Raw genomic sequence first — 25,021 nt, 5'->3', positions numbered from 1 at the left:
TGATCATCCAAATGGAAGACAAATAGAACACGACTGAACACTTTCAATAATGAATGTACAGAATTAGAAACGATACAGCCACTTTAAGATATTTATCAAGCTCACAAGTAAATTACTCTTCTAAGTAATTCAGCATCATGAGTTTTTAGAATAATTCTCACAGCATAATAACAGCTTTTCAATAATGCACATGTACAACTGTCCATCAGCAGAAAAAAAATCACATTTCTTTTCATTATAGTGAGCTTTGGATCAGGATTTAAAACGCATTTGGTTATTCTAAGTCTGGATACAGTGAGCAGTGCCCATACTAAAAGTTTTACATTATCAAGTATCACATATATTGAAGTGGGAAAAAAACCCAACCTTGTTTCATACTGTAACTTGAAAGTGGGAAGGTTTTGCATTTGCTTATTTAAATTAAGTTCTATCTCATCTTACCTTTACTCTGACAGTGGGTGCACGATGCCTCTTCTTCACTTCTACCCAAGGCTCAGAGTCCAAATCAGGCAAACTTGTAGACAACCCTTTAGATATTGTCTGGAAATTACTTGTTTCAGTATTTTCCTTCAGACTCAGCGGGCTTCCCATTCCTGGAGAACTTGGTGCAGACTCTAGCATTGGAAAACAGTAGTTCAGTTCCTGCTGTGTTGTTTTTGTTTGGTTGGTTGGTTTTTTTTCAGTCTTTCCTTTAACCACAGTCACTATTTGCTACCTCTGTGGCTCAAGTTAGCATTGATTAACAGAACTGCTTTTCATTTTAGGAGATCACTTTTCATAGTCCGATCAACATTTTTAGGAAAAGACCTGTTTATCAGCTCATGTAAGTGAGAAGTATGTAACTGACGGAGAGAAATCATCTGTTATTCAGAAGAATTCATTTATTGGGGACATGTTTTCTCTACACCAGGTGGCAGCTCTCCAGATGGGTGCCTAACTCAGTCTTCATTCTTCCCATCTAGTTTGAGCCAACATTTTAGTAAAAGATTTACTTGCAAAACACTGTTTGCAAACAAAGCAATCTCCATATTAATAGTGTGAATGAAATCCCCATCCAGAACTAGGGTACACAAAATACAGTTAACTTTCAGCTAGTATCAAAATGAAGTAGATTTTATGACTATCTTAAGACTACTACTGCTTCTGCTATTGGTAATAAAAAAGGACTCTAGGCCATTGTATCCTCTTCTGTTGAGTGGTCACAACTACAGCACACAGAAGACATTTTTATCTACTTCATATTAGCCACAACCGTACGGCTGGCAGGCATATCATCTGAATAAACCATTACCAATTGCACAATTTCTATTATCAAGCAAAGAAAACAGTATCAAGCGACTAACTTCCTCAGTTAGACAGACAGCCCCAAACTTAAGTTTCTATTAAAGAAATCCTTTACCAGTATGTGAGCCGTAAACTTGACCTGGTATGAATTCAGGACAATTGATGAGCTGAGAAAAGTCAGTCCTTGACAGACTGCAGGGAGGTGGACCTGGAATTGGCCACTTCTCTGGATCAACTCTTTTTCTTATCCTCTGATCCACAGTTTCAACTTCTGTACTGTCCTTTAGGGCCTGTTGGACAAGCACATTACAGCTTAAGAAAACATTACATATCCGGCACCTTCTTATGCCGGATAGACATGGAAGACAGTCAACTCTTTATACAGTAATTAGGAAGGGAATTCAAGCTTTTTGTGCTCGTTCTTTGTGATGACTGTCTGCTCTTTCTTCTACTGGTGCAAACAATCTTTTCATTTCAAGGATAACCATTCATCACCTTTTTTAGTTTGATCAAATATCACCTCCTCCCTCTCTCCAATCTGCAACCTCTTCCTTGTGAAAGGGCACCAAACCAACTCCTCCCTAGCTCTTCTATCCACACTCCTACTTCCCCAAACTTAACTCCAACCCCACGCATTTTCTTCTTCTTCATTCTAGGCATACCTAACAGACAGTACACAATCAGAGCGGTCAAGACTGGAAGGGACCTCTCAAGATTGTCTAGACCCTCTGCTCAAGCAGGGTCAGCCATTTCCTGTTGGGTTTTGAGCATCTCCAAGGATGGACACGGCACAATCTCTCTAGGCAACTTATACCAGTGTTCAACCATTCTCACAGTAAGAAAGAAAGAAAGAAAAAAAAGTGAACAAAACCACAAGTTAACAAGCTGCAAATATTTTTCCTTTCTGATGTTAACACGAAGACTGATACACAATGTAAGATCCAGAGAAATTCTATAAAAGAGCATGCCAAAGATTGAAGGGTGGAGAAAATTTATCCTTAATTGGAACAATGAGTTGTTCCCCAGCCAGTTAAGTACATCTAAGGACATCTTGTCTATCAAGCACACCTACGTTTCTGAAGAAGTAAGGGAACTCTCATTTTAATTACAGAAGATGTTTAGACTATCTTCTGGATAAGAAGGAAATAGAATGATTTTATGGTGTAAAAAAAATAATATTTTTTTTTCTTTAACTTACTAGACTTCAGAGAGAAGACTGGGTATAAAATCTAACATACTCCTAGACAACAAGTCCAAGAGTGATCTGATAACAGTACTCTGGAGCTTCTCTTGAAGGTGTTCATTTTCTGGAGGAAGATTCATCTGGGGAGGCAGGATAGGGCACCCCTGTGAAAGAAGCTGCTTCCACTAAATGCAATTTCAGGTACAAGTGAGGCCAATTATCACCCTTGGGAGAAGCACGAATTCAACTAAGGGAAACTGCTACAGAAGCTTAGTTTAAGTACAGTAAGATGATTTTCACTTTCATTTTCCAGCCTGCATCTCTGTAAACACTTGCACTATGCTGCCTATTTTAGATCCTATGAAAGAATGCTTCCTGTTTCCCTTAGGCTATCTTATTTAAATGTGAATTAAGGTAACTATGTAACAGCAAGGCGCTCCTTAGATGAGGAACACAACACCCCAAAAAGGCTCCTACTGCAGCTGAAGAAGTCTCCTAACTCTCTCAGACATCCTCAGTAGCATCCAAAACATATCACATTGAGACCCTATTTTGTCTGCAAACACTAAGTAGAAAACTAGCACTGAAGGATTTGGAGACACCACAGAGAGCTGTGAAACAGTAAGGTACTGCAGTTCTGGTAAGTGAATAACCTGCTTTGGACCTCTGAGGTCCACATATCAGCAAGCTGCTCAAGTACCGGACAGCCTCAGAGCCACATGAGAAGGACAACATCTCAAATATACGCAGTACCACTGCCTCTGGTCAGACCAGTAATATCCAGGTTTCTGTGCTAGAGGCAGAAAAGCATGTCTCTGCAGCAGCAGCACGACGACTGCGCAATACATTTAATGGCAAGGTCAGCAGAGAGCTGACATTCCTCTTATCAGAGTCAATGGAAATAACAGAACAGGAGCCAAACAGCAAGTGGATTCTGCAGAACAACTTCCATTTTCTTGCTTGCCGGCAGGGTTTACAATTTAGGCAACCTTGCTATTGGAAAAGCATCACTGGACCTGAGGAAAATTATTGCCAGAGAAGAATTCAACATAATTCAGGAACACATTGTTAAGATCACTTCAGCTTTGCCAAGCATGTTATGCTGTAATTTAGACAGATATCCATTTCAGCCTTCTAAAAAAAAGTCTCATCTGGAAGAGAAAGGCACAAAGATCTGTTCTCTTTGAGAAATCTTAATGTGAAGTGTTTTTATTTTAGTAGAAAAGTAATTTGGCAGCTCAGTTTTCCCACTCACACTACAGGTGTAAGAACCGCTCTCCCTAAAAATCTTGTAACTGTTACAAAAATTTGGTACACCCTGGCAATAGGCACTGACCAAACAATGGAACTTGCGTTAACATCCTGAAGATTCTGTGAACTCATTAGTTGCCCTAAATTAGAGCAGTCCAGTAGACTGGACTACTGACAGTCTCCCACACTTGAAAACTCTGCAACTCTTTTTGCTCTAAAAAAGAAACGCAGCAAAACAAGCAAAACATGTTTTCCCCTCTTACTCCACACACACACAGAGATGTGGTTCTCATGACAGTGCTCACAAGGAGGTTTTTGATGTGGAACCTTCATAACCTATAGGTTTTTTTTTTATTTATTTTTTTTAACACCTGAGAAGGTATTTCTGCAACTATCCAATTCACGCCTCTAAATACATGATTAGCTTGCAAAGGAATCCTCAAAAGTTTCTTCAAAGTAGCTGCCTATACTAAGAACACCTATTTGCCATGTTTCAACCTCTGAAAATACAGAATCCTCAAAGAAATAACAGAAGATGACTGACTCTGCAAAAGAGAGACTTGCAAGTATATTCTTTCATAGGCTTAGTATCCTTAGGTTTTGGCAATATTACAACTTTTCAGCATCAGATAACATCCTCTTTAAATTTTCTTCCTATTTTTCATACAAGAATAACCACGGAATGATTCTGTGTTTTTTGCTATGTATAAGCACTCTGCTATATTATGCGGCAAGGAGTTCCTTTATCATATGAACGTGAAAACACCTTGTGTGGGTGTTAAAGACCACATTTCTCTCAACTTCTGACTCAAAACAGGATACTGAAAGTTCCGAAGTGAGTAGGATTCTGACAAGAAAAACAAAGTAAGCTTAATCTAATGCACTGAATTACTGACCCTATAAATGTCTTGGATATAATTCTTCAGTTTGTCTACAGGCGTAGAGATGTCTGTTCCTTTCATCTAATTGCTGCCCTTCATCATCTCCCCTTTCTGTAGACTCACTCTCAGAATGTTTAGAAACAAGAGAAGAAAACATTTCCTGCAGCATTCTGCCCTCAGTTCCAATGGGACTGTGCAAAAATCCATATGAAAAAAGAAAAAAACACCAAAACTTTCTACACATATGCTTCTGAATTATTTTACCTCCAAAATGAGCATAGCATTTGTAGTCAGAGCTTGCACCCGGTGGAAGCTAGCAATCAATGAAATAGGCAGAAATCCTTGTTGGTCCATCTTTCTCCTCATAAAGAAGTCTCTTTCCAGATTTTCTGTACTGAAATAATACTCACTGGACAGAGAAAAAAATGCAAATATGAGCGTATTATAACTTAAAGTAAATCCTGAAACAGTAGCCAAGATATTCCTTGGTAAAGTCTTCCATTAAAAATAGAGCACAGTTTGTAATCAACAACATTGTTCTTTCAACAGATATATTGTTACAAACAAAACTTACGGAACAGCATGCATGCATGCTCAACATCCTAAGAAAGACTAATGATCCAGTATAGTGCACAGAAATATACATCAAAGCCTAGTTACAACATTTGTGTATATGAACTGTGTGTGGAAGGACTCTGCTCAGTTTTTCTTTCACCCATCCCTCCTTATTACTTACATGAACAGACAGAAGCAACATTCTTGTAGCCTCCATATAAGATGAAGGACAACTGCTGCTTACAGCTTATTTCCCATACAGCAGTGCCAGGGCAACCTCATCCTGAACTGTATCCTTTCCCAGTTTCCAGTACATTAGAAGGTTGAAGTGTCCTATCTGAGTGTTGAGGCACTCTGAGTGTTGATGCACTCTGAACCACTACTTCAAGCATGCTTGTGGGAAGATGAGAGAACCAAACCAGTAATCATGTATTTTTCATGAAACTGTACCAAACAGCACAACTGATCATGGAGAAAGGTAGAGGCTAAATGAATAAATGATACTTAGTGGATAAGGAGAAGAGGGACAAAGACCATTTAATGAATCTGACAATGCCACAGAACAAGAGAGATAAGTAACAAAGAAATTGCAAAAAGACAACATCTTAAACAATGAAGTTGTTGCATGAAATGATAAGGATGTCAAGATGTTTTATACTCAGCGATGAGAAAAAGCAGAGAATTCAAATCATGATCGGACATACAAAGCATGGGAATAAGAAAACAACCTATGGAAAAGAACGGAGAAAAAAATCATGACTAAAATCTAAGCCTTTAGCAGCGTTTGCACATCATATCATAATTTAGCATACTACATCCAAGGAACACTACTACTCACCAGGGTCAGAAAAAAATAAGCAATGAAATATTTATTCTGTGACTTAAATAGAGGTAGTGCAAAATAAAACAAGAAAGCATTAAAATGCTAAGGAAAAAACACATATGCAAATATAAAGTCTACTTCCAACAAAGAATATAACGCTACACGTCTCCACTGAAGTTGGCTCAAGGCTGAAGTTACCAAAAGGAGCGGACTGCGATGCCATTGGTGAACCAAAGAGAAGCCTGACACCATTTCTTTCTAAAAATTTTGGTTGCTAAAAAATTTTTAAAGCAAAAGCCGTCTATATGAAACACTCAGCTCCAAGACAGAATGAAAACAAAAGCCTCAAAGTTGGACAATAAAACATATGACAAATGAACACACTGCCATTACACTGAAACAAACAGCAAAGAGAATAAGGCTTTCAGAGAATTAAGCTCTTACTCAGATCTAAGTAAATCGATCAGCAAAGCCATTGTGCACTAAGGTTTCTCTCAAGAATATTCTATTTACTGTGCTGAACCAGTGTAATTCTTTTCCCCTAAGTCTAGAAGACAGACAAGTACAAAAGCCATGTGAATATTTTCGTAATGTTACCTTTACAGTCATACAGTAAAGGTAAAAATCTTGTAATGATTCACCTAGTTAAAAATTCCACAAGCAGAAATGGACAATGACTGAACTTGACTCAAACTGCCTCATTTGATGGCCATCATTCTAGAAAAAGGAATTTGAAAGAACATTAATGATAAACAAAGACAATGCACGAGTTTGTTTAAGTAGAGGGACAAACCTAAACACACATACACACACCTTCCAGCTTCGCTTTTCTAAATTTTCCTCAGAATCCTTTTCTTTATTCTTGAATCGATAGAGACTTGGATGCACATCTGACCTTTTATTTATCTGTTTTTAAGAGAACTTCAACAGAGTTCTACTGTATGTTGCGCACTGAGGAGTTTCAAGGCACTGAAAGTTTCTAGGCTGATTATTTCAGCCCATAATTAAAAGTGGTAATGATATTTTTTAAGTAATATAAATATTTCTCTTGCACATCAAGCTGGTTCTTGGGACAAGCATGAAGTGCTTGACAGCACTGTACTTCTTAATGTATTTACAAATCAACCGAGTTGGACACAGCATCTAACATGTTTCCTTATTAAGCAGGTAAACAGTTCTAAAATTCATCAATACACTCCATAAAACAATTTCCCTTCTCTAATACAACCTCATTTATCTCAGACTCCATAAGGAACTCCAACATCCAACAATTCTGTTTAGCTTTCTTTTGTATGTGCTTCCTTCTTTGGCACAATCACTTTAATGTTTTAGAACTCATTTACGAAAGGCAGACCAAACCATTTCCATGTATAAGTTAATGATATGTAATTGATGAATAAAGTTGGTTTCCCATCATTTTTATGTGATATAAGAAATGTATAATAAAATCACTTTTTTTTTTTTTTTTTTTTTTTAAGGAGCACAAAAACGGTGAAGTTATATTCTAAATCAACTCAAGAATCTCTCCCTCTCTCGAAAAGCAAACTTCACAATCCAAGTGCCTTAGGAGGTTATATCAGACAAGCAACCAATGGCTCTGGTTAGCCAGCCATGCTAAGTCTTTTTGGACACCTGCCAACCTCTTTTTGCTAAAATAAAACACAAATATAACCAGAAGTCAGATGTGACCAATGCTGCAACTGACATTTTTCTCACCAGAGGGGGACATCATCATGTCCTACCTTAGAAGGTCTGGATTCTACCCTGCATGCCCAGAAATCTGGCCAACAGTGGAGTGTCTGTGCTCCTCCCTCACTTGTCTGAGGACAGTGCAGGCCGATTATCCTGACATGGGGGTACATGTCCACTGTCAGGTGTCATAGGGGCCTGGCAGCAAGAGTAACAAAAAAGATTGCAATAGAAGTTTTGAAGTTGATAGCCACATGCCAGATATTTTCTGCCCTTAAACAGGCTTTTTTCTTCCTTTTTTCGTCAACTGTAACAAAAGAAGCAAGAATAAAATAAGCAAGTTGCTTTATAGAATACAAGGGCAATAAAAAACCACCACACAGGCATCATGGGGAAATGCCGTTACAAGTACAGAAGATGAAATATCTGCCAGTGGTGGAAACTGTCTCTTTAAAATGAACTAGTGGTTTCCAGGCCCTTTTGACATGTCTCCTGGTGATAATCAGTCTTCCAGATGGTTTCTCATTCCTAATGGTATACATGAGAAAGTAAACATTTCAGATTACTAGAAAAATCAAGTATCATTGCGAAACTACTCTTTCAGTTGAATGTTTCAAGTGAAACACTCTAAAACATAAAACTAACAAGAATGCTCAAGGTGAAATTGAGAGCAAATAAGGGAAACCTCTAGCTGCACCATCCAAGAAGAGCTTTATAAGCAAACAGACCAATGGTACTCAAAAACACGAGCTCAGAGACATCCATATCTCAATTACATGACAACATAAAAAAGGGCTATGTACCATAAATAAAGAAGGTATACGAGTTAGAGCCACACTACAGCACAAGATGCAGAACAGCTGCCTTAAAATTCCTCCACATCACTCAAGTTTTTTCACCCCATTTGTAAGTAAGTTCAAACAGACACAGGTAATGACCAAATCAAAAACAAGTCGAAATGTCTTCATCCCCACCATTTTATGGGTGGTAACTCATTCCAAAGAGTGTTTAATCTTTTTCTTAAATGGATCTCTCAAAATATTTGCATACTAAACAATCCACTTACATTTGACGTTTTATATATTCTTTCAGAAGAACTTCATCCACAGAATATATCTGCACTCCTGTTCCATCATCGTAGTAATATATCATACAAGAGTTAAGCTCAGGCTGAAATGCTTGGTCAGTTATTTCACCATACAGTTCTTGATAACCAAATGAATAGTCAAAGTTCCCTTCAAAATGCAGGTGAAAATGAAAATTAAGTCAATTATGCCCAGTACACAGATATTTTAAGACAGAAACATGATACACACACTACTTTATGATTGGCTTTCAACATCTGATTTAAAACAAACAAAAAACCTGCAAGCTACTTAAATATATCAAGCTACAGGACATGTATCCTGAGATAACTCTAACTTCATATGAAAACATCACCATTAAATATAGTTTAAAAAACAGATGCCATGCATCTATGTCTTTGCATACTTCTAGGGTTTCCTCTGCTTCGTCCTCTTCCTTTGCCTCTACCTCTTCCTCTGCCCCTGGAGAATTCTCGAACACTGCCACCCTCACTTCTCACGCTGCACACTTCATCATGATCATCTCTCTTTTCTCTATCACGATGCCAATCTTTAAAAGAAAAAAAAAGTATAATACAATCATAATTAAACACCACAGTGCCATTAATTAGTCTCCGATTCATTCCTAGATATGAACCTTAAAACACAGCACAGAAAAGCTCTCTCTACTTTTTGGATACTACAAACTGTTGAAGGAAATGACACTGCTGAATACGTGACTGCCAAATGTCCTTTCTAACAGAGCTGTCAGCTTGTGCTCAGGGAACCCACCAAAACTCAGCCATGCTGGCTGAAGCATAAGGTCACATCTGAAGCTGGAATGGTCAAACAGAAAGGTTTGCACAGCAGTGCGTAAGAGTGAGTGGGCAGGAGCCACTAGCAGTAAGGAGTAAATAAGTTGACTGGCAGTCAATCTCAAATGCTTCTGAAGCAACTGGACAATCAAGCCAACTCAGGGATCACAATATCTGTAACGAGTATAGAACAGGAATGCACCATCGTGCAATTCTCCTTCGAGACATGGTAATACAGTCCGCTTCTGTCGACAACTCCCAGTACTTACAAAGAGCTACACAGGGCTGCTAGCTCTTGATAATTCTGCTCTGGGGAGGATTTCCACGGCTCTCTGGAACCTCCCTTTAGTTCCCAGAAGCAGCCATGTACCACTCCCCTGAGTCAGCCTTTTAAACAGCAATATTTTATTCTCTACTGAGCTTCCCCTAAACGGAGCTTTTAACTTAAGAATCCCTTTCTGTCAACACAGGCAAATCTTCGACAGCTCTGTAAGATGATCCCCAGATTCCAGAGAACCCCTTTGTCCGAAGAATGGCTGAATATAAAAACCCCATCTGATGTCACTGAGGGCTTGTAACTTCAACAAAAGACTGACTAAAGATAAGGTTTTTTGTTCCTATTGCAAATCCTGCTTTACTAGCAATTATCTTTAAGAAACCCCGTAACAAAATATGTATGCTTGTACATTCAAGTTTCTGTATTTTATCTTCTGTCAAATAGTATCTTGAATTTACAAATATCCTAGTCAGCATGTGTCTTTCTCTTTGGGAATTTGGACCTCAGCCTCTTAAGAGTTTCCAAATGTGGCATCACTTGAAGTATTTCCCCTAGCCGGTTTCATTTTTGCACTGAGTGTATATATGACTCCTTGACACATGCAAAAGCCCTACAAATAACACGTTCAAGAGCAACTGTTATATTTAAGCCTGACACAGGTTTGGTTTGTCTGTCTTAATTTAAATAACCAATATTCTCAAAGAACAGGAGAGGTTTTATGCTCTCTCACCCTGAAATTTATCTTAAATGACCAAAGCCTTGATGTAAAGTTTACGCTAGAAGTTTCTGGTTGTTTGACCACAGGGCTCCTAAGGAATAAATGCAGGAGAAAAGTGAAGCATTAGTAAAAATGCTTCCCCTGCCCCTCTCTATTCCTCAGACCTCCAGATAAAACTCTTCTATGTTTCTAAAATGACTTCAAAAACAAATCTCATCTCAGTGGTGTCCAGCACTTATTATTATAGGGAGCCAACACTTGAATTGTTAATGCATATCACAATTCTGAAACTTAAATGCAAACATACAAACCATAGAGTTAAGAGTCAGCCTGTGATTTCTGCTTTCTGACAAGCTGTACTTAAAACACCTGAGGACCAAAGGCAGTACCAGCTACCGTGCACGGTCCCCTCCGTTGTGCTACTACAGCTTTTTGGATGGCCACACTGAGAAATACATTGGGAAAGTGAACTTAAAAGGAGAAAACAGTACCAGAAGAATTGCCAATGCAGAATTCAAAGCGTGGTCCCACAAGCAACTGCTCTGGCAGCAACAAACTGGGGGAACAGGAGTAGAGCAGGACAGAGCAACCTTATTACAAGAATATCATCAAACTTTCTGCACTGTGAAACTGTGGCCCAAGACATACTCATTAGCCATCAGGAGAACATACGGCTCTGATCCAGCACATTCTGTAAAAATACACTGTTTCCAAGCTCTTTTACCCAGAATAGTCATTGACTGTTACAATTCTGATAAATATGTGAAGAATTAAAAAGTAATAATAATCTAACATAAAGTTTTAAACAAGACTTTCCAGTTTAAAACTTGAATGTTACACTACGGTACACTGTATTTATTTTTATGAATTACTGGCAAATATTAACACTATTTTTTGGTATTTTAGTACTGGCAAAGTCAAGTTTCAACATCAGCTGCCAATCTAACGCCTACTCTTGTGGTATCATCCATCTGAAAAAAGCACATCCAGCATGTCTGGTTCAGTTTGCTTGGACTTAAGCTAACAGCCAACAAGTTTTAAGTCACATTTGCTACAAACAAGAAGACCCAAAGAGATAGAAAACTACTTACTTCTTGTCTCATTCCGCCTGTTGTTATGAAGTATTAACTTGTTTGTTTCCAGCTGAGACCTTGAGCTACTTCGAGAGCTTGATCTTTCTTGACTATCTGACCTTACATCATCCAAGTGAAGTGGAACCCATTTTTGCTTGTTACCTTAAGAAGTTAATATTTTACTTTTAATTATAGTACTGCTTGAGGTTTCAGATCCAGTTTAAGATTCTATTTAACACTGCTTTTAAAATTGTAAATAACAGTAAATTTCAAAATTAAAAAACTTGGAGAAGCAGCTTAACATTGTATTTTTAAGATATAGTAAATGATTGAACAACAACAGATGCAGTTAACAAGAACTTCTCAAGCTGAAAGGTAACCTTACGTGAAGTAAATGAAGGTGAGCTTTTTAATTATTTTTTAGATATATGCATGTTCCCTAAATATATAGTTAAATACATATTTATTTCATTACTAAATAATTTCACAATTTGCATATGAAGCATTATGTAAAAAATAGCATGTCAGGTTAATTACTGAAAGAAATATTTCAGTCACAAACCATACAAAACTTCCTGAGAATTTCACTGTGGTATAGCAGTTTTATATCAAGACATTCAGATTAAATTCATTTCTGTGCATCAAAAATGATAAGCAAAGCTGTACCTTGCTTCAGGCTGGCCTAACATCTACTGGCCATTTACTTAGTGATAATATTCACTGTTCTACGCTTGATTGATATTGTGAACTTTGTAACACATAACACTCACAATCCACACCGGAGGGGGGGAAAAAAAAAAAAAAAAAGTTTGTTCCTGTGATATGTTTTGCTTTGTACTTTAACTTCGATTAAAAAAATTAAAAGTACTACAGGATTTTATTTAAAAAAAAATACACAGCAAGATCAACAACTCTAAACAATGGTCTTTAGGATCTGAAGAACTATCAGCAAGGAATCAAGAAATAAAGCAGTTGATGGCAGCAATATTCATCTCACTCATGTTTACCGACCAAGAAAAACAAATGATTGCTTCTTATTTTTAATGTAACAGATTGGATCAAGAGGAAATGACAAACCTGGTTTAGTTCTCAAGTGATCACTTCAAGATGTAAGCTAATACCAAAATATGAAAATTGAAATGATAACACCCATAGTACATATATGCATACATATATGTGTATGAAATTAAATGAACACAGTTCTATCTATTCAATGGATAAAACCATGAGAGATAATAATCAAATGAAACCACAGTTTTCCAGAGATTTTCTGTCAGAGCTCCACATATCATCAGGAGGACATGAACTGCTTTTTCCCCAGAAAAAAAACCTGAGAAAGGAAGCCTGTTTTAAGCTTCCTAACACAATACAGTCTGTTATTACCTAAAAAATGCAAAACAAAATGTTCCATCAAGTCATTCAACTGGAATTAACATAATCAATGATGAGTTACTGCATTATACATAACACCCAGACAAACCTTTTTTCCTTTGGTTATTAGTTTGACCTTCATCTTCGCTAATGTTATCTCCTGGACCATTTGGCTTAGCCTCCAGGTTGTCCTTGGTTCCATTATTGCCTTTTTGATCAAATTTCTCCTCCTTTTCTTTTCTGTTTGTTGGCTTCTTACTGTGACTTACAGTCTTGCACTGAAAAAGATACTGGTAATTATTTCTGACAGCACAGCTGCTGATAGCAAAAGATACATTTCTTTCACCTATTAAAATTCCTTTCCTATTAGCTGTTCTCGAAATCTTCAGGACGGTGAGTTTTAACAACTGTGTTGCTTTGTAAAGTCTTATTTTAAATAGCTCTATTTTCTGCTACTCTGGCAAGACTATGAAAACAATACTTTTAAAGGAACAGGGTCTGGTTTGGTTTTTAACACAAAGACGTAAAGCTACACAATGTACATCACGTTTCAATACCTCAAAACTGAACTTCACACTACAGGAAAGAAAGAAAGAAGGGCTACATACTTACTAGTATCTACTGTTAGGACTGATTGACTTTAAAAAGCTGTATTCACAGAATTGTGAATGCACAGCAACGTGTGATTTTCTGATTTACCAATCCCAGCTGTCAATATAAACTATAAGGAGCCACGGCTCTTAACTCCGTCAAATCTGTTTCATTAAATCAGAACATGAGCCAAAAAAAGATGTGGAGCTATACGATCAGATTTACCTCCCCCTCCCTCTCCCCCCCCGGCTCCGCCATTAGAATATGGCATTTACTGAGAACTGTTTGCATTTGAGTAGTGCCAGCATCCTACAAATCATAATTTCTTGGAAATCCCATAGAAGAGCAGGTTTTAAGGAACAGAAAACAAACAGCATTTCACTAAATAGTGGAAAACTTCATTTGGAGTCAATATAATATCTCCATGCAAAATTAAACTTTACAGCCATTTTTGCCAAATTGAAGTTTTCCTATCTTGTGGAGACTGCTTTGAACTTGCTGGAATGCATGCAGTAGATACGGCAGTACTATCCCCATAATTACTTTGAATACAAAACCTTCCCCTAAACAAATCAACTGAGAAAAAATACAAACTGATTGTTGTTCGGTTTAACAGGAACTACATGAATTTCTGTGATTAAATTCTCACATACCGAAGTCAACGGAAGTTTAATTAATATTCACACAATATAATATAGACATGGTAAAGCAAAATAATCTTAAGAAAATAAACACTCTTGAAACAGACCACTTCAGAAAACATCAGACATTTATGCTTCTGCCTCAGCCACTCTGATCAGTACTGCACAGGAATAGTTAATCACACTGAATTTGGTGCAACCAATAAATGTTAAAGCACTGTGCTGTTACAGAATACAAAAGATATGGGTGCATGTTTTCCAGACACCCAAAAAAAAAGACATGCTAAAATAAGTATATTCTAGACTTAGTTATAAATCAGCACTAGCATTTGAAAGTATTATTGAAAGATATAAAATGTAGTTATTTAAATGCTATTCAATCTGTCAGAACTAAGCTCGGTAGACCCTCTCCTTTTCTGAGAATCAGAACGCTTGTGGTATGGAATTTATTTCTGTAGACATTGTTATAGAATTTCTCTGCACCGTAGCAGCCTCCTACATCTCGTATTATTACATCAGGTGTATCTGAAAAATTACAAATAAAAAGTATTCCACAGTGAAACTGACAGCATCATCTTCAGGAATGGCATTTTTGAGTCATTAGACTACATCAAATGAAGAGGATGTGCATTTTGCATCAAAGATATAAAATGCACACATGAAATTCTTTCTAGTTTTATGAATAATCAAACTGGAGTTTGATGCCCAGCAAAGTTACACACTTCTAATGTTATCCATTAAATCAGCAGCCTTAGAGTGCAAGTCTGTCAACACGTGTCCCTCGTGGAATTGTTAAATATATCACCACTGCTTCCCTGTGAGCAGTAGCGGAGCAGCAACATCTCAACAACCGGCAGCCATGTTAGTAACGGAGCTTATCAATACTAAAGAGAAGTTAAATCAAGGATCTTATATATATCCTGCACCTTAGTGGCACGTACGTCTACACTAAAATATTCAAACCAGTATTTCAGTGACTGAACAACCATTCATTTATCTGCATATAATCTGTTCAGGTTTTAAAGATACTTCTAGAAACGTCAAAGGTTTTCTCTGAGATCTTGTATAAAAAGCTACTGGAAGAGGCAAATTCTACCTAGAAAGAAACACAGCGCTCCATCAAATCTACAGACATCTAGAATTTTGACCTGAAACGTGAAAGGCCTGGTGAGAAACCTGAGGATGTTTAGTTGCTGATATAAACAATAAAGATAGGACTTAATTAGGGGAAAGGGAAGGTGTTAGAAACTGAGCCCACAGCACAAATGATTCATACTGAACTACCTCAATACGCTCTTTTTCAGCTTCTATTTGCAAGTTTTCAATTATACAACACGCAGTGTTGAACTCAAATCTTCTGGTTTCCCTCACCATGAAAACAGCAGAAAAATCACAGGGATGCTGCTAGGACTAAAGCACGGAGTGAAACGGCACCACAAAGATTGGAATTGTCTACACTTGTTGCTTTAAAGAATGTAACATAAAAGAGGTCTGAGATATATCACACACGTTTCACTTGAGATACTAAATCAAGGATTTGGTGACATTGATGCTCACTAATGAATTGACAATTGGAAAATAAATCCTTTCTCCATCCCCATTCCTCTGATAATTCCCTGGACACCTATACAAAGAACAATCCGAGCACAAGAGAGTGCAGCATGCTCACAGTCCCAAAAGTTACAGGTCTGCGGCTGTTTATAAACCTCCCGAAGAACAGAAAAGGGAAATGTAAGAAATACATGATGAATTAAATGCAGCACTTCTTTTTATCTACATGTTCACACACGTCAAGCCAAAAAGAGTGCATCCGTGTACGCTTGTGAAGGGTTCCGAAATTCTTGCATTAATATGGACATTTAAGCACAGACCAGCATTTGGAATTATTTACAACATTTCTTCTGAAACTCTAGAATATAGAAAGCACGTTCTGAGGAAACCATATTAATCACAGAAGCCCAAGTGATTCTTAATAAAATAATATTGCAGATAACAGCAAATACTTACTTCATTGTTTGCTGTTTCACTTAGTGTTGGCCAGTCTCCAATATCAGCGAAATCATCAGCCTACAAAGACAGCAACAGTTTGTGCTACTTCCTAGATTTAATCCCTTTTAAAACATGGAAGATGACGGTCCTGACTTAGATGACACGACTATCCACATTTGAACAAAGCCGCTAGAATTAGCAATTTTTAAAAGCCAGGAAACACAACAGAAAATAAACAAGCAGCTTTTTTTTTTTAAACAGAATAGACCAACTGCAGAAGCAACCAAACATTGCAATTACATTCAAAATGAGGTACAACACATCCTACCTACTACGTGATAGCAACTGTCTAAAGAACGCCTTCATTCAGAATATCTAAGTGGACATGGCCAAATAAAGATGACAAGCAAGTAAAATTTTCTACATTTTGTTGTTAAAACAAACTAACGAGTTAAGACTGAAGTACACAAAGAACAACGTTCAAGGCTAATTGTTGTCTTATAGATGGCTCTCTATCTGGTTTAAAGAAATCTACCTCTTTAAACATCTTTTAGCATTTGGAAGACCTTTGAGCACTGGTTTTACTCAACCTAAGAAGGTGTGGCTGCGCAAAATTTTAGAAATGTAATATTTCAGAAAGAGAATTCAACGTCTCTCCTGTCATAATCATTTTACAACAGAAAATAAAGCACACTCAGTACTAACATAATATGCAAACAGCATTTCCAAAACCAACCTATCATCCCCTGTGCTCAAATTACGTTGTTTCATTATAGCCCCTTCCCATTTCATACAATCTCATGACTTGTTTAAACCCCCTTGTACGCACACCACTTCAGTTTTCTAATTTCAATTTTCTTGTCTTTTTTTAACTGTTCTCTGTCTTCAAAATTAGCCATTATCAAGGTAGAAGACAACACTTCTGTTCTTAACTTCAAAATACTTTGCCTTTTTTTTTTTTCCTTTCGTAATAGCAGCAGCTGTTTGCCACAGTGAATATTTATGACCAGAAACATTTTCTTGAAACGATTTCATTTTCCTACCATATTATCTACAGAGCTAAATGCCAGTTCAGATAAGCAAGTTACATTAACTGGGACTTCTAATACAAGCAGCCCACTAACCTCAAGCTAAGTGCTCTTCTAGCAAATACAAACCTTGCTGCATTTCCTTGTCCTGGGTTTCGCTGCTATTATATGTTTAATGGAATTCTCTAGTTCTGAAAAAGAACAACAGCAAAAAATATTTTCAGGCGATTAAATAAGTTGTACTTAAAAAGCATAAGGTATGCTTTAACAATTATCTACTATCCAGCATATTACACCAATGTTTTTTAGTGGCCTTGGTATTGAAGCCAATGAACATTCATAAACGTAACTACTACAAGAATATTTCCGTAAGTTAACTAATAGCATATGACATTGACAAACTCAAACTCAGAACAAGTATAAACAGTCTTGGAAAAAACACATGAACAGAATATTATATAATAGTACATAAGCATCTGTTGAGCTATAAGGCCAAGACTATCTCTAACCATTGGTATTTTAATCTAGGTATCCGCAAAAATGAGACCCCAAACAAAAAAATACCCGAATATTAGAAGCTATATTGAGAGCACGTGATTCATTTAGGAAATTTACCATTACGTGAGCATGAAAAAAAAGTTGTTACAGCTGTTACATATTGACAAATTCCTAGTAATTTCAATTTATAAGGAATCACACAAATGCTAAAGAATTGAGCCATACTTCTCAGAAACAAAGCAAAGCAACAGAAGAAAAAATAAAAGGAAAGATGCAAAGACAAAATAACTGTAAGGTTGATATGTTTTTATGTTCAGGTTCCACAAGTTACAAAAACTGTCCATGATAAATGTAACTAACTGCCAGAAAGCTGATACTCATACATTTTCAGAACCATCCTAAGAGAATACCTAACCTTCATAATAACAGTACTCCTCTCCTGAGCAACAGTGCCCATTTTAATTCGTTACGCCTTTTAATATATATGCAATTTCCATTCTGTGTATGAATGTAATGTTCTCATTTTCCCACCCATTTAATTGTGCTCCAGCTTTTTTTGTTGAGTATTCAGGGAAAAAAAAAAGACAAAACAAAAGCAACAGAACTATTAACAGATAACTTCTCTTAGGAGAGTAGATCGAGACAGATAAAACCACTCTTTAGTTTATCCTACCTTCATTCTGTTCTCACTATGCATATTTTTTAAATTACATTCTTCCAGCTGCCTTAGTTTCACTCTCACTATGGGGTTTTTTTCACCCCACAGAGAAGGAGCTACATCTTTAACAGAGAAGTTTTTTTCAGCCTTTAATTGAAAGCCAAGCTCAAACCATTGAGCACAGCTGCAATCACTAGGGGATTGTTACTTCCTTGAGGATAACATCACCTCCTTAGCCCTTATCTCACTGGCATCCACTGACTTCCCTAATCTTCCTCATTGCAGCTTCACCCTGAGAACCCCACCCTCAAGCCCAGTGCACACAATGACTGTACGATCCTAATTTTTTACTTAACCATTCAATAGTGAACTAACTACCTCTATGAAATAAGGCAAAAAAAGCTGCAGTCAAGCAGCATCAAGCTAATTTGTAATTTGTGCCAATGACAAAGCTGCCAATTACCCGCCAAGGCAAACTGACCAGCCATAGTGTTTGCTCTCTGAACAGAGCTCTCCTTTTAGCTGTTTGGTTACATGACCAAAGCCCTTTTTCCATCTCACAGCAGTTTTACTTAAATTGCTACCCAAGGACTGCTCTGCCATAACTTCTCTCAGTGCGTCCATGGCGAAGCAAGGAATTAAACAGAAAAAAAAGCCAACTCAGCGTCACCGCAGTACCTTAGTCATGGGATATTATTCAAGGCAGCAACAGAGGCCACCTGAATCAAGTAAAATGAGACCCAACTTGTTTTGTAAGTAACCTTTCTTATCTGTTTATAAATCTAACATGTAGTAATCTAAGACTTAAAAGATACATTTGCACACTAAGCGAAAAGAAAATTAACATCAGGCAACAACATCATCTAGGCGATGGCGCCCATTCCAAGCAGAAAGGCCGGTCATCTCAGCTGTGCTCCCAACAAGAGCTCCTCCAGGTTTCTGGGTTCTCGTTCAGACTCCAATGTAACTCACCTCTTCTGGCCAGCTGCTGGGGCTTATCATCTGGGAGCTGGATTTTGGTGTGAAGCGTGAGAGAGAAGATAAGGGGTGGGGGAAGGAGGGTGAGAGTGAAAGAACAAAACATCGGCTCCCTTTAAAGTTTTACCTCGATCGTGTCTGTCGTGTTCTCATGAACAGGACTAACAGCCACCGTGCAGACAGAGCTCACACTACCATACATTTAGATAAAAGCTCCACACTGAACGTTAACCCAGTCTTTGGTTTCAGAGTCACGTAATGGTGCTGAATACCAGAAATGGTATCTTCAGTTTATGGCCACAGCAGAAGCCAGCAGCCCCTGAAAATATTCAGCCGTCTGCAATTACTCTACCTGGTGGCCTTTAGCTGAACTTTGAAGGAGTGGGCAAGAAGAAAAAGCAATCAAGGATGAGCAAGTTTAATTGCTAACGATCACAATTCAATCACTGAACTCCAGTGAAGACGCCATCCACATAAAAAACTGAAATAATATTTCAAAGCCTTTTTTAATATGGTTCTTTCAAGTCTCTTTATACATCAAACCCTAACACAAGGTATCTTCTGCAGAAAGACATGGATGTGCCAACACGTCAGGTACAGTATTTCAAGGTACGAAACAACAATTACAAAAAACAAAAGACGAATTGCCAAAACAGCAGCAATTCTCAAGCAGCAGAAAAGAGAAGGTGAAACTGGATGCTGTGCAGAGACAGAGGAGCAAAGCTTACACATAAAGATGCATCAAAGTGTCACCAACTATAAGGCAAATTACATTTTCAGTACATTATTCAGTACTTCAGAATAGACGTGTTGAGTTCTGTAAATAACCAGCCAGCAATTTTTTTTTTTTCTGATGAAAGGAGCAAGGAAAATATGTCTTCTGCGTATGTTTTCTGTAAGCAATGCCTACCACTTTTTCATTTTGGTACAAATGTGTTTTACGCTGTCACGCTTTCTAGACAGCATTCAAGTGTTATTTTTGCTTAGAGTGCAGGTGCATTTCCTTCAGTGAAGGAGCAATGATCACAAACACCAGAAGCGTTCCAGGAGGCAGTGGAGGGGGTGAAATCAAGCAGCGGAACCACTCTTCAAAATTTCAGCGGAACTGTTGGTTGAACATTTTCCACCCAGTTGTATTCCATTTTTGAATGAGGTTAGCGATGCTTAAATCTGGTATTTTAACAAATAAATGTGTAGCTCTTGCAAATGTGACAAAATAATCCCTTGGAACACAGGATAGTTTAAGTTTAGAGCATGGATTTATGATCCAAGATTCTGGGAGATTAAAAAACAGTCATCTATGCTAACATCTTTTCCTACAGCAGTTCAAGCATTTGATAGCAACACAACATTAGTTGGACCAACTTCCTCATGCTACTTGAACAAACCAAGGCACTGCATTACGTCACCGGCATCCTTCCACGTGTTTATAGTCAGAGTCAGCTTTTCAATGTAACAAGCACTGAGCAATCAATAGGAAAAAAAGTCCCAACGTATGTTAAGTTAATCATTACACTTCTTACTTGTCCTCTGCTTCATTTCTACTATTATTTTGTTCTTAGCTGCTTCATAGAAAGCTGCAAGCTGTGGCTCAGCTTCTACAAAAGCTCTCGTGGTCAAACAGGAGCATGTGCCAGAGCACAGCACACAGCCAGCCAGGCCTGCATGGAGGCTCTGGGCAGCAGGATGCATTTCTCTCTCCTAACAGTCTCCAGTTTAGGAACCGAAAAAATCCTACCATACAAACAGACGTATTTTGTGCACTGTCATAGGTCTGTAAAATACAGACAGCAGATTTAGAAAGAGAATGTTTTTAATCCCTTCAGGGGCAGGATAATTGCCAATGTTCTATCTCTTGATAATTCTTAAAAAAAAAAAAAAAAAAAAAAGCTGCTATTCAAACAGTGAATTCATGAGAAATAATGACAGTATCTGCGTTAGATACACCAACGGATTTGATAATCAGATCATTTGCCAATTTGCAAATCAAAATTATAAAGTTTGCTATTCCTAGTAATACAGCACACCTTTACTAAGCTGTACCTGCAACACCTGCTTACTAACAGACCATAGCTAATCAATAGCACTTGTGAACCGGTTTCTGCTACTGAAACATCAGTCAGATGAAGGATGTCCTCAACGTCCAGAAATCAATGGAGTGAAGAATGACAGACTGAGCAAAATATGAAAGACTGAAGTGTGCAGTTACTTTGACGAACTACAACATCAAAGAACACTAGGAAGCAAATTCAGTTATCACAGATATTGTGCTTTAAAGAATATGTCCATAAATTTCATGAACCGCTCTTGAATAATTACCTAATGACTCATTAGGGACCATCATCAGCTATACAGACCACAGAACTTGTTGTTTGGGTTCCCTTTTATGAACTTATACAAAAAAAAAAAAAAGCAGTATTTCATCAAAGAGGTGGGAAAACTTTTGAATAAAATCAGTTCAACAACTCCATGCTGGGAATTTTTTAAGTGGAGGAAGGGTAACCAACCTCTTTTGGTAGAGCTTTGCTCCAAGGGCAAGCTAAGATAAAACAAGACTCAAAGGAAAGACAAGGAAAACAGGAATAACGCTGGGTTGCTACACAGCTTCAGTAGGGACATACCTCCTTGGCTCCATTTAAAATAAAACTTATCTTGTTACCTGGTAAAAAAAAATGGTTATCAACTTGATTACATGGCACTTCCTCCTTGCAACGTTCCTTTCTTAATTACCGAGCTTCAACTCGAAGAAATGAAGATGCAGTGAAAGCTCAGCACAACAGGGGAGGCAGGGAGGAATGTGCAATCTGCAAGAACTGCCATTAACCATGGGCAGCCTCTGCCAAAGCTGCCTTCCCATGCCATGGATCCCAGGGGTAGATAGGAACCCATAGTCTTCATTGGCAATTCCATACTGCTATAAGCCCATGAATTAACTGCAGATTAGTAGCAGCAGCTGAATCATTCTGAAATTGTTCTATTTAGGAGTTTAATAACAGGCTTACTTCAAAACACCAAACCGTAGTAACAAACACACCATAAAAACATCAAGTACATTTATATGAGGTGTTTGGTTTACCACCAAGTTATTAAAACCTACTGACATATCCGACACCCAGAATTATAAGGTAACAATGCTTGGACAGAATTCTTTCACCAGGAAAGACTTTTCAGATTTTTCCATTACTTTTTCCTTCTATTGTCTGTCCAGTGATTTTAGCAGTTGCCTTCAAAAGAAGGAGTCAGTTCTGCCTCTGGTGCGGATGAGTAACACCACAGTGAGTGGACGGCCAGAGATGACTGCCTGGAAGCAGCCTTCTCGGCGTGTAACTATCACTGAGCACGCCACCATACACACATGTGTCAGGAAACTTTCAACAAATTAGGCCAAGATCAACGGGTTGAACAGGATTCAGCTGCCACTTTGATGCGAGATTCTTTTCCGTTTTATTATCCCCTGTATGGATGGTTTTATATTCCATCCCAACAGCGTTTCTGCTCACCCACTTACTATTTCACATGTGTCATTTCCATACTACTACGCTTACGGGGGTCTAGTGCGACCGATGCTGCTTTGTCAAGTCACTGCTTCAGAACACATCTCCTGCAAGACAGGGGCACACACACAGTCACTCCCTCCCCTCAGCCCTGCTGGATCGGCTGCTCCATGTTCCAAAAGGAGTGAGCGGTGGCTCACCCCAAAGCTCCCCATGGTAGCCACACCACACCCCTCCTCACATGCCTTTTACTGGTACCACTGCCGCCCGCGACTCCTTTATTTGCCAAATTCTACACTTGCCACTGAAAAAGATACTCCAGCGCAACAGCTTGGTTAGGCAGTAATTTCATAAATAATAACTTCTGTACAGATGAAAAACAGTTTAAAGCCCTCTGAAATCATCGAACTAAGCACGTAACGTATGAGTGTATGAACTCCACGCCTCCATTCTCTCTTCCTCCAACAAGTATTTTTGTGTTTTGCCTTAAGTGGGAAGCAAAACCTCACCAAAGAGCAGCATTTCCAGCACAGGCTCGACCAGGCCCACAAGGCATTACTGCACCAAAGTGGCTCCCGCTGTACTATAATTGGGACTGCCCCAGCAGCCCAGGCAGGTGATGAGCTCCCTGTCATGTACAGGCAGGACTGCAGCTGCAGCACAGTGCTGGGCTGCAGGAGCGACGCTATATCGGCATTTATGAGTGCGTCAGTACACACAGACAGCATGGCCCCATGGTACGCATGAGTACATGTGCTGCCAAAAGGTCTGATCTTCAGTTAAATAAAAGTTCTGCAGTCTGGAGAGATTTCTGTCTGCCTGCATGATAGGTCTGCTTGGAACTGTAAAGGGATATATTTCTCTTTGTGAAGGAGACAGACGTTTAATTCCAGGATAAAGGCGGCCAAGAGAACACAAGCAGGGTTGTCAGGTGCCCTCAGGAGCACAGGCCGGAGCGCAGAGAGCACACGCCGGGCTAAGTATGTGGGGCTGGCAGCTGTTTCCAGCCGACAGCAGCACTCCAAGAAGTGCTGACTTCGAGGAACTCCTCAGGGGCCCAAGGCTAACGCTGGGCAATTTCAGCCGGGTCTGCAGCCCGCGATCCATACGGAGCTCTCACATAGCTTTATTTTACATCTGGGGATAATTAAAGGCCAGCAAATTGCACCAAGCAGCCCTCACTCCGTCTCTTCCCACAGAAACAGCTTGAACCCTCAGCACCAGCGGGCTAACTACAGCTATTAACACTAAGGCCTTCACAAGCCCAACCTTCTGAAAAGAAAAATTCAGGAGCAAACCGAACAGGGAAACTGTACAAATAGTTCCAAACAAAACAAAACAACTAGCCAAAGCAAAACAGAAACAAAGAGTTGACCTACAGGAAAGCAACGAGGATTCAGCCACGCTCCTACATGACAGCAGTGCCGCCCGGGAGGCTCAGCGTTCCGCTCGCGGTGCCGGGCCTGCAGCGACCGCAGCCGCCCCCCGCCGCCGCCCTGCCCATGTATGTAGAAGCACGGGCGCCGGGGCCGGCCGCGTGCAGCGCGGCGGAAAGCGGAGCCGGGGGAGGTGGGAAGGGACGCGCTCTCCCCGGCACACGCGGTGTTTCCGCAAAACTGAAAGCGGCACGCGGTGCCGGCCAGCACCCCGCTCGGCCCGCCGCCTCGCCCCGCACCTGGCTCCCGCAGCACGGGCTGCCCGTCGGCCGCGCCGTCCCGCGCGGCTCTGCGCTTCGTCCACGGGTTCTCCCGGGGTGGAGGAGCTTCGGCCGCCGCCCGCCGCCGCCGCTCCTCGGGCTCAGGCTCCCGCCGGCCACCGCTCTCCGCGGCCTCCTTGCCGCCGGGCGAGCCGGGATGTCTCCGCTGGGCCCCTTCCGCCGGCCCGTCTCGGCCCTCGGCGCCCCAGGCCGGGCGCTCGGCGGACACCTGCGCGGCGGACATGCCCTGCCGGCCGCCGCGAGCGGCCCTCAGGGGGAAGGCGGCGGGGCGGTGGCGGGGCACCGAGGCGGGGCGGCCGTCTCTCCTCCCCCGGCCGTCGCCGCTCCGCCCCGTCTCCCGGGGCTCCCCTGTCAGCTCCGGCGGCCGCACGCCGCTCCCTCCCTCGGCGCGGCCCCTCCGCCGACGACCGCGCCGGAGGCAGGAGGGAGGAGCGAGAGCAGCC

The 25,021-nt window shown here is 39.7% G+C and overlaps 1 protein-coding gene across 5 annotated transcripts in view; it reads right to left on the bottom strand.

Moving 5' to 3' along the window:
- Positions 1-25,021, bottom strand: part of LARP1B (La ribonucleoprotein domain family member 1B) — a 35,067-nt gene extending 10,046 nt beyond the window's left edge. For 2 of the 5 annotated variants that reach the window (XM_021394292.1, XM_021394291.1), the window contains exons 1-10: positions 24,537-24,843; positions 17,363-17,424; positions 16,224-16,283; positions 13,094-13,262; positions 11,632-11,775; positions 9,158-9,301; positions 8,733-8,901; positions 4,864-5,008; positions 1,400-1,574; positions 442-614 (exon numbers count right to left, since the gene is read on the bottom strand). In XM_021394292.1, coding sequence (XP_021249967.1) covers positions 442-614; positions 1,400-1,574; positions 4,864-5,008; positions 8,733-8,901; positions 9,158-9,301; positions 11,632-11,775; positions 13,094-13,262; positions 16,224-16,283; positions 17,363-17,424; positions 24,537-24,801 — 1,506 coding nt within the window. In that variant the 5' untranslated portion in view covers positions 24,802-24,843. Of the gene's footprint in view, positions 1-441; positions 615-1,399; positions 1,575-4,863; positions 5,009-8,732; positions 8,902-9,157; positions 9,302-11,631; positions 11,776-13,093; positions 13,263-16,223; positions 16,284-17,362; positions 17,425-24,536 lie in introns of all 5 variants that reach the window. The other 3 variants (XM_021394296.1, XM_021394294.1, XM_021394293.1) reach the window with 3 other exon arrangements.

Source organism: Numida meleagris, chromosome 4, assembly GCF_002078875.1.
Source record: "Numida meleagris isolate 19003 breed g44 Domestic line chromosome 4, NumMel1.0, whole genome shotgun sequence".
NCBI classification, from domain to species: Eukaryota; Metazoa; Chordata; class Aves; order Galliformes; family Numididae; genus Numida; species Numida meleagris.
The sequence above is the reverse complement of the archived record's forward strand: the minus strand, read 5'-3'. Positions and strand labels throughout refer to the sequence as shown.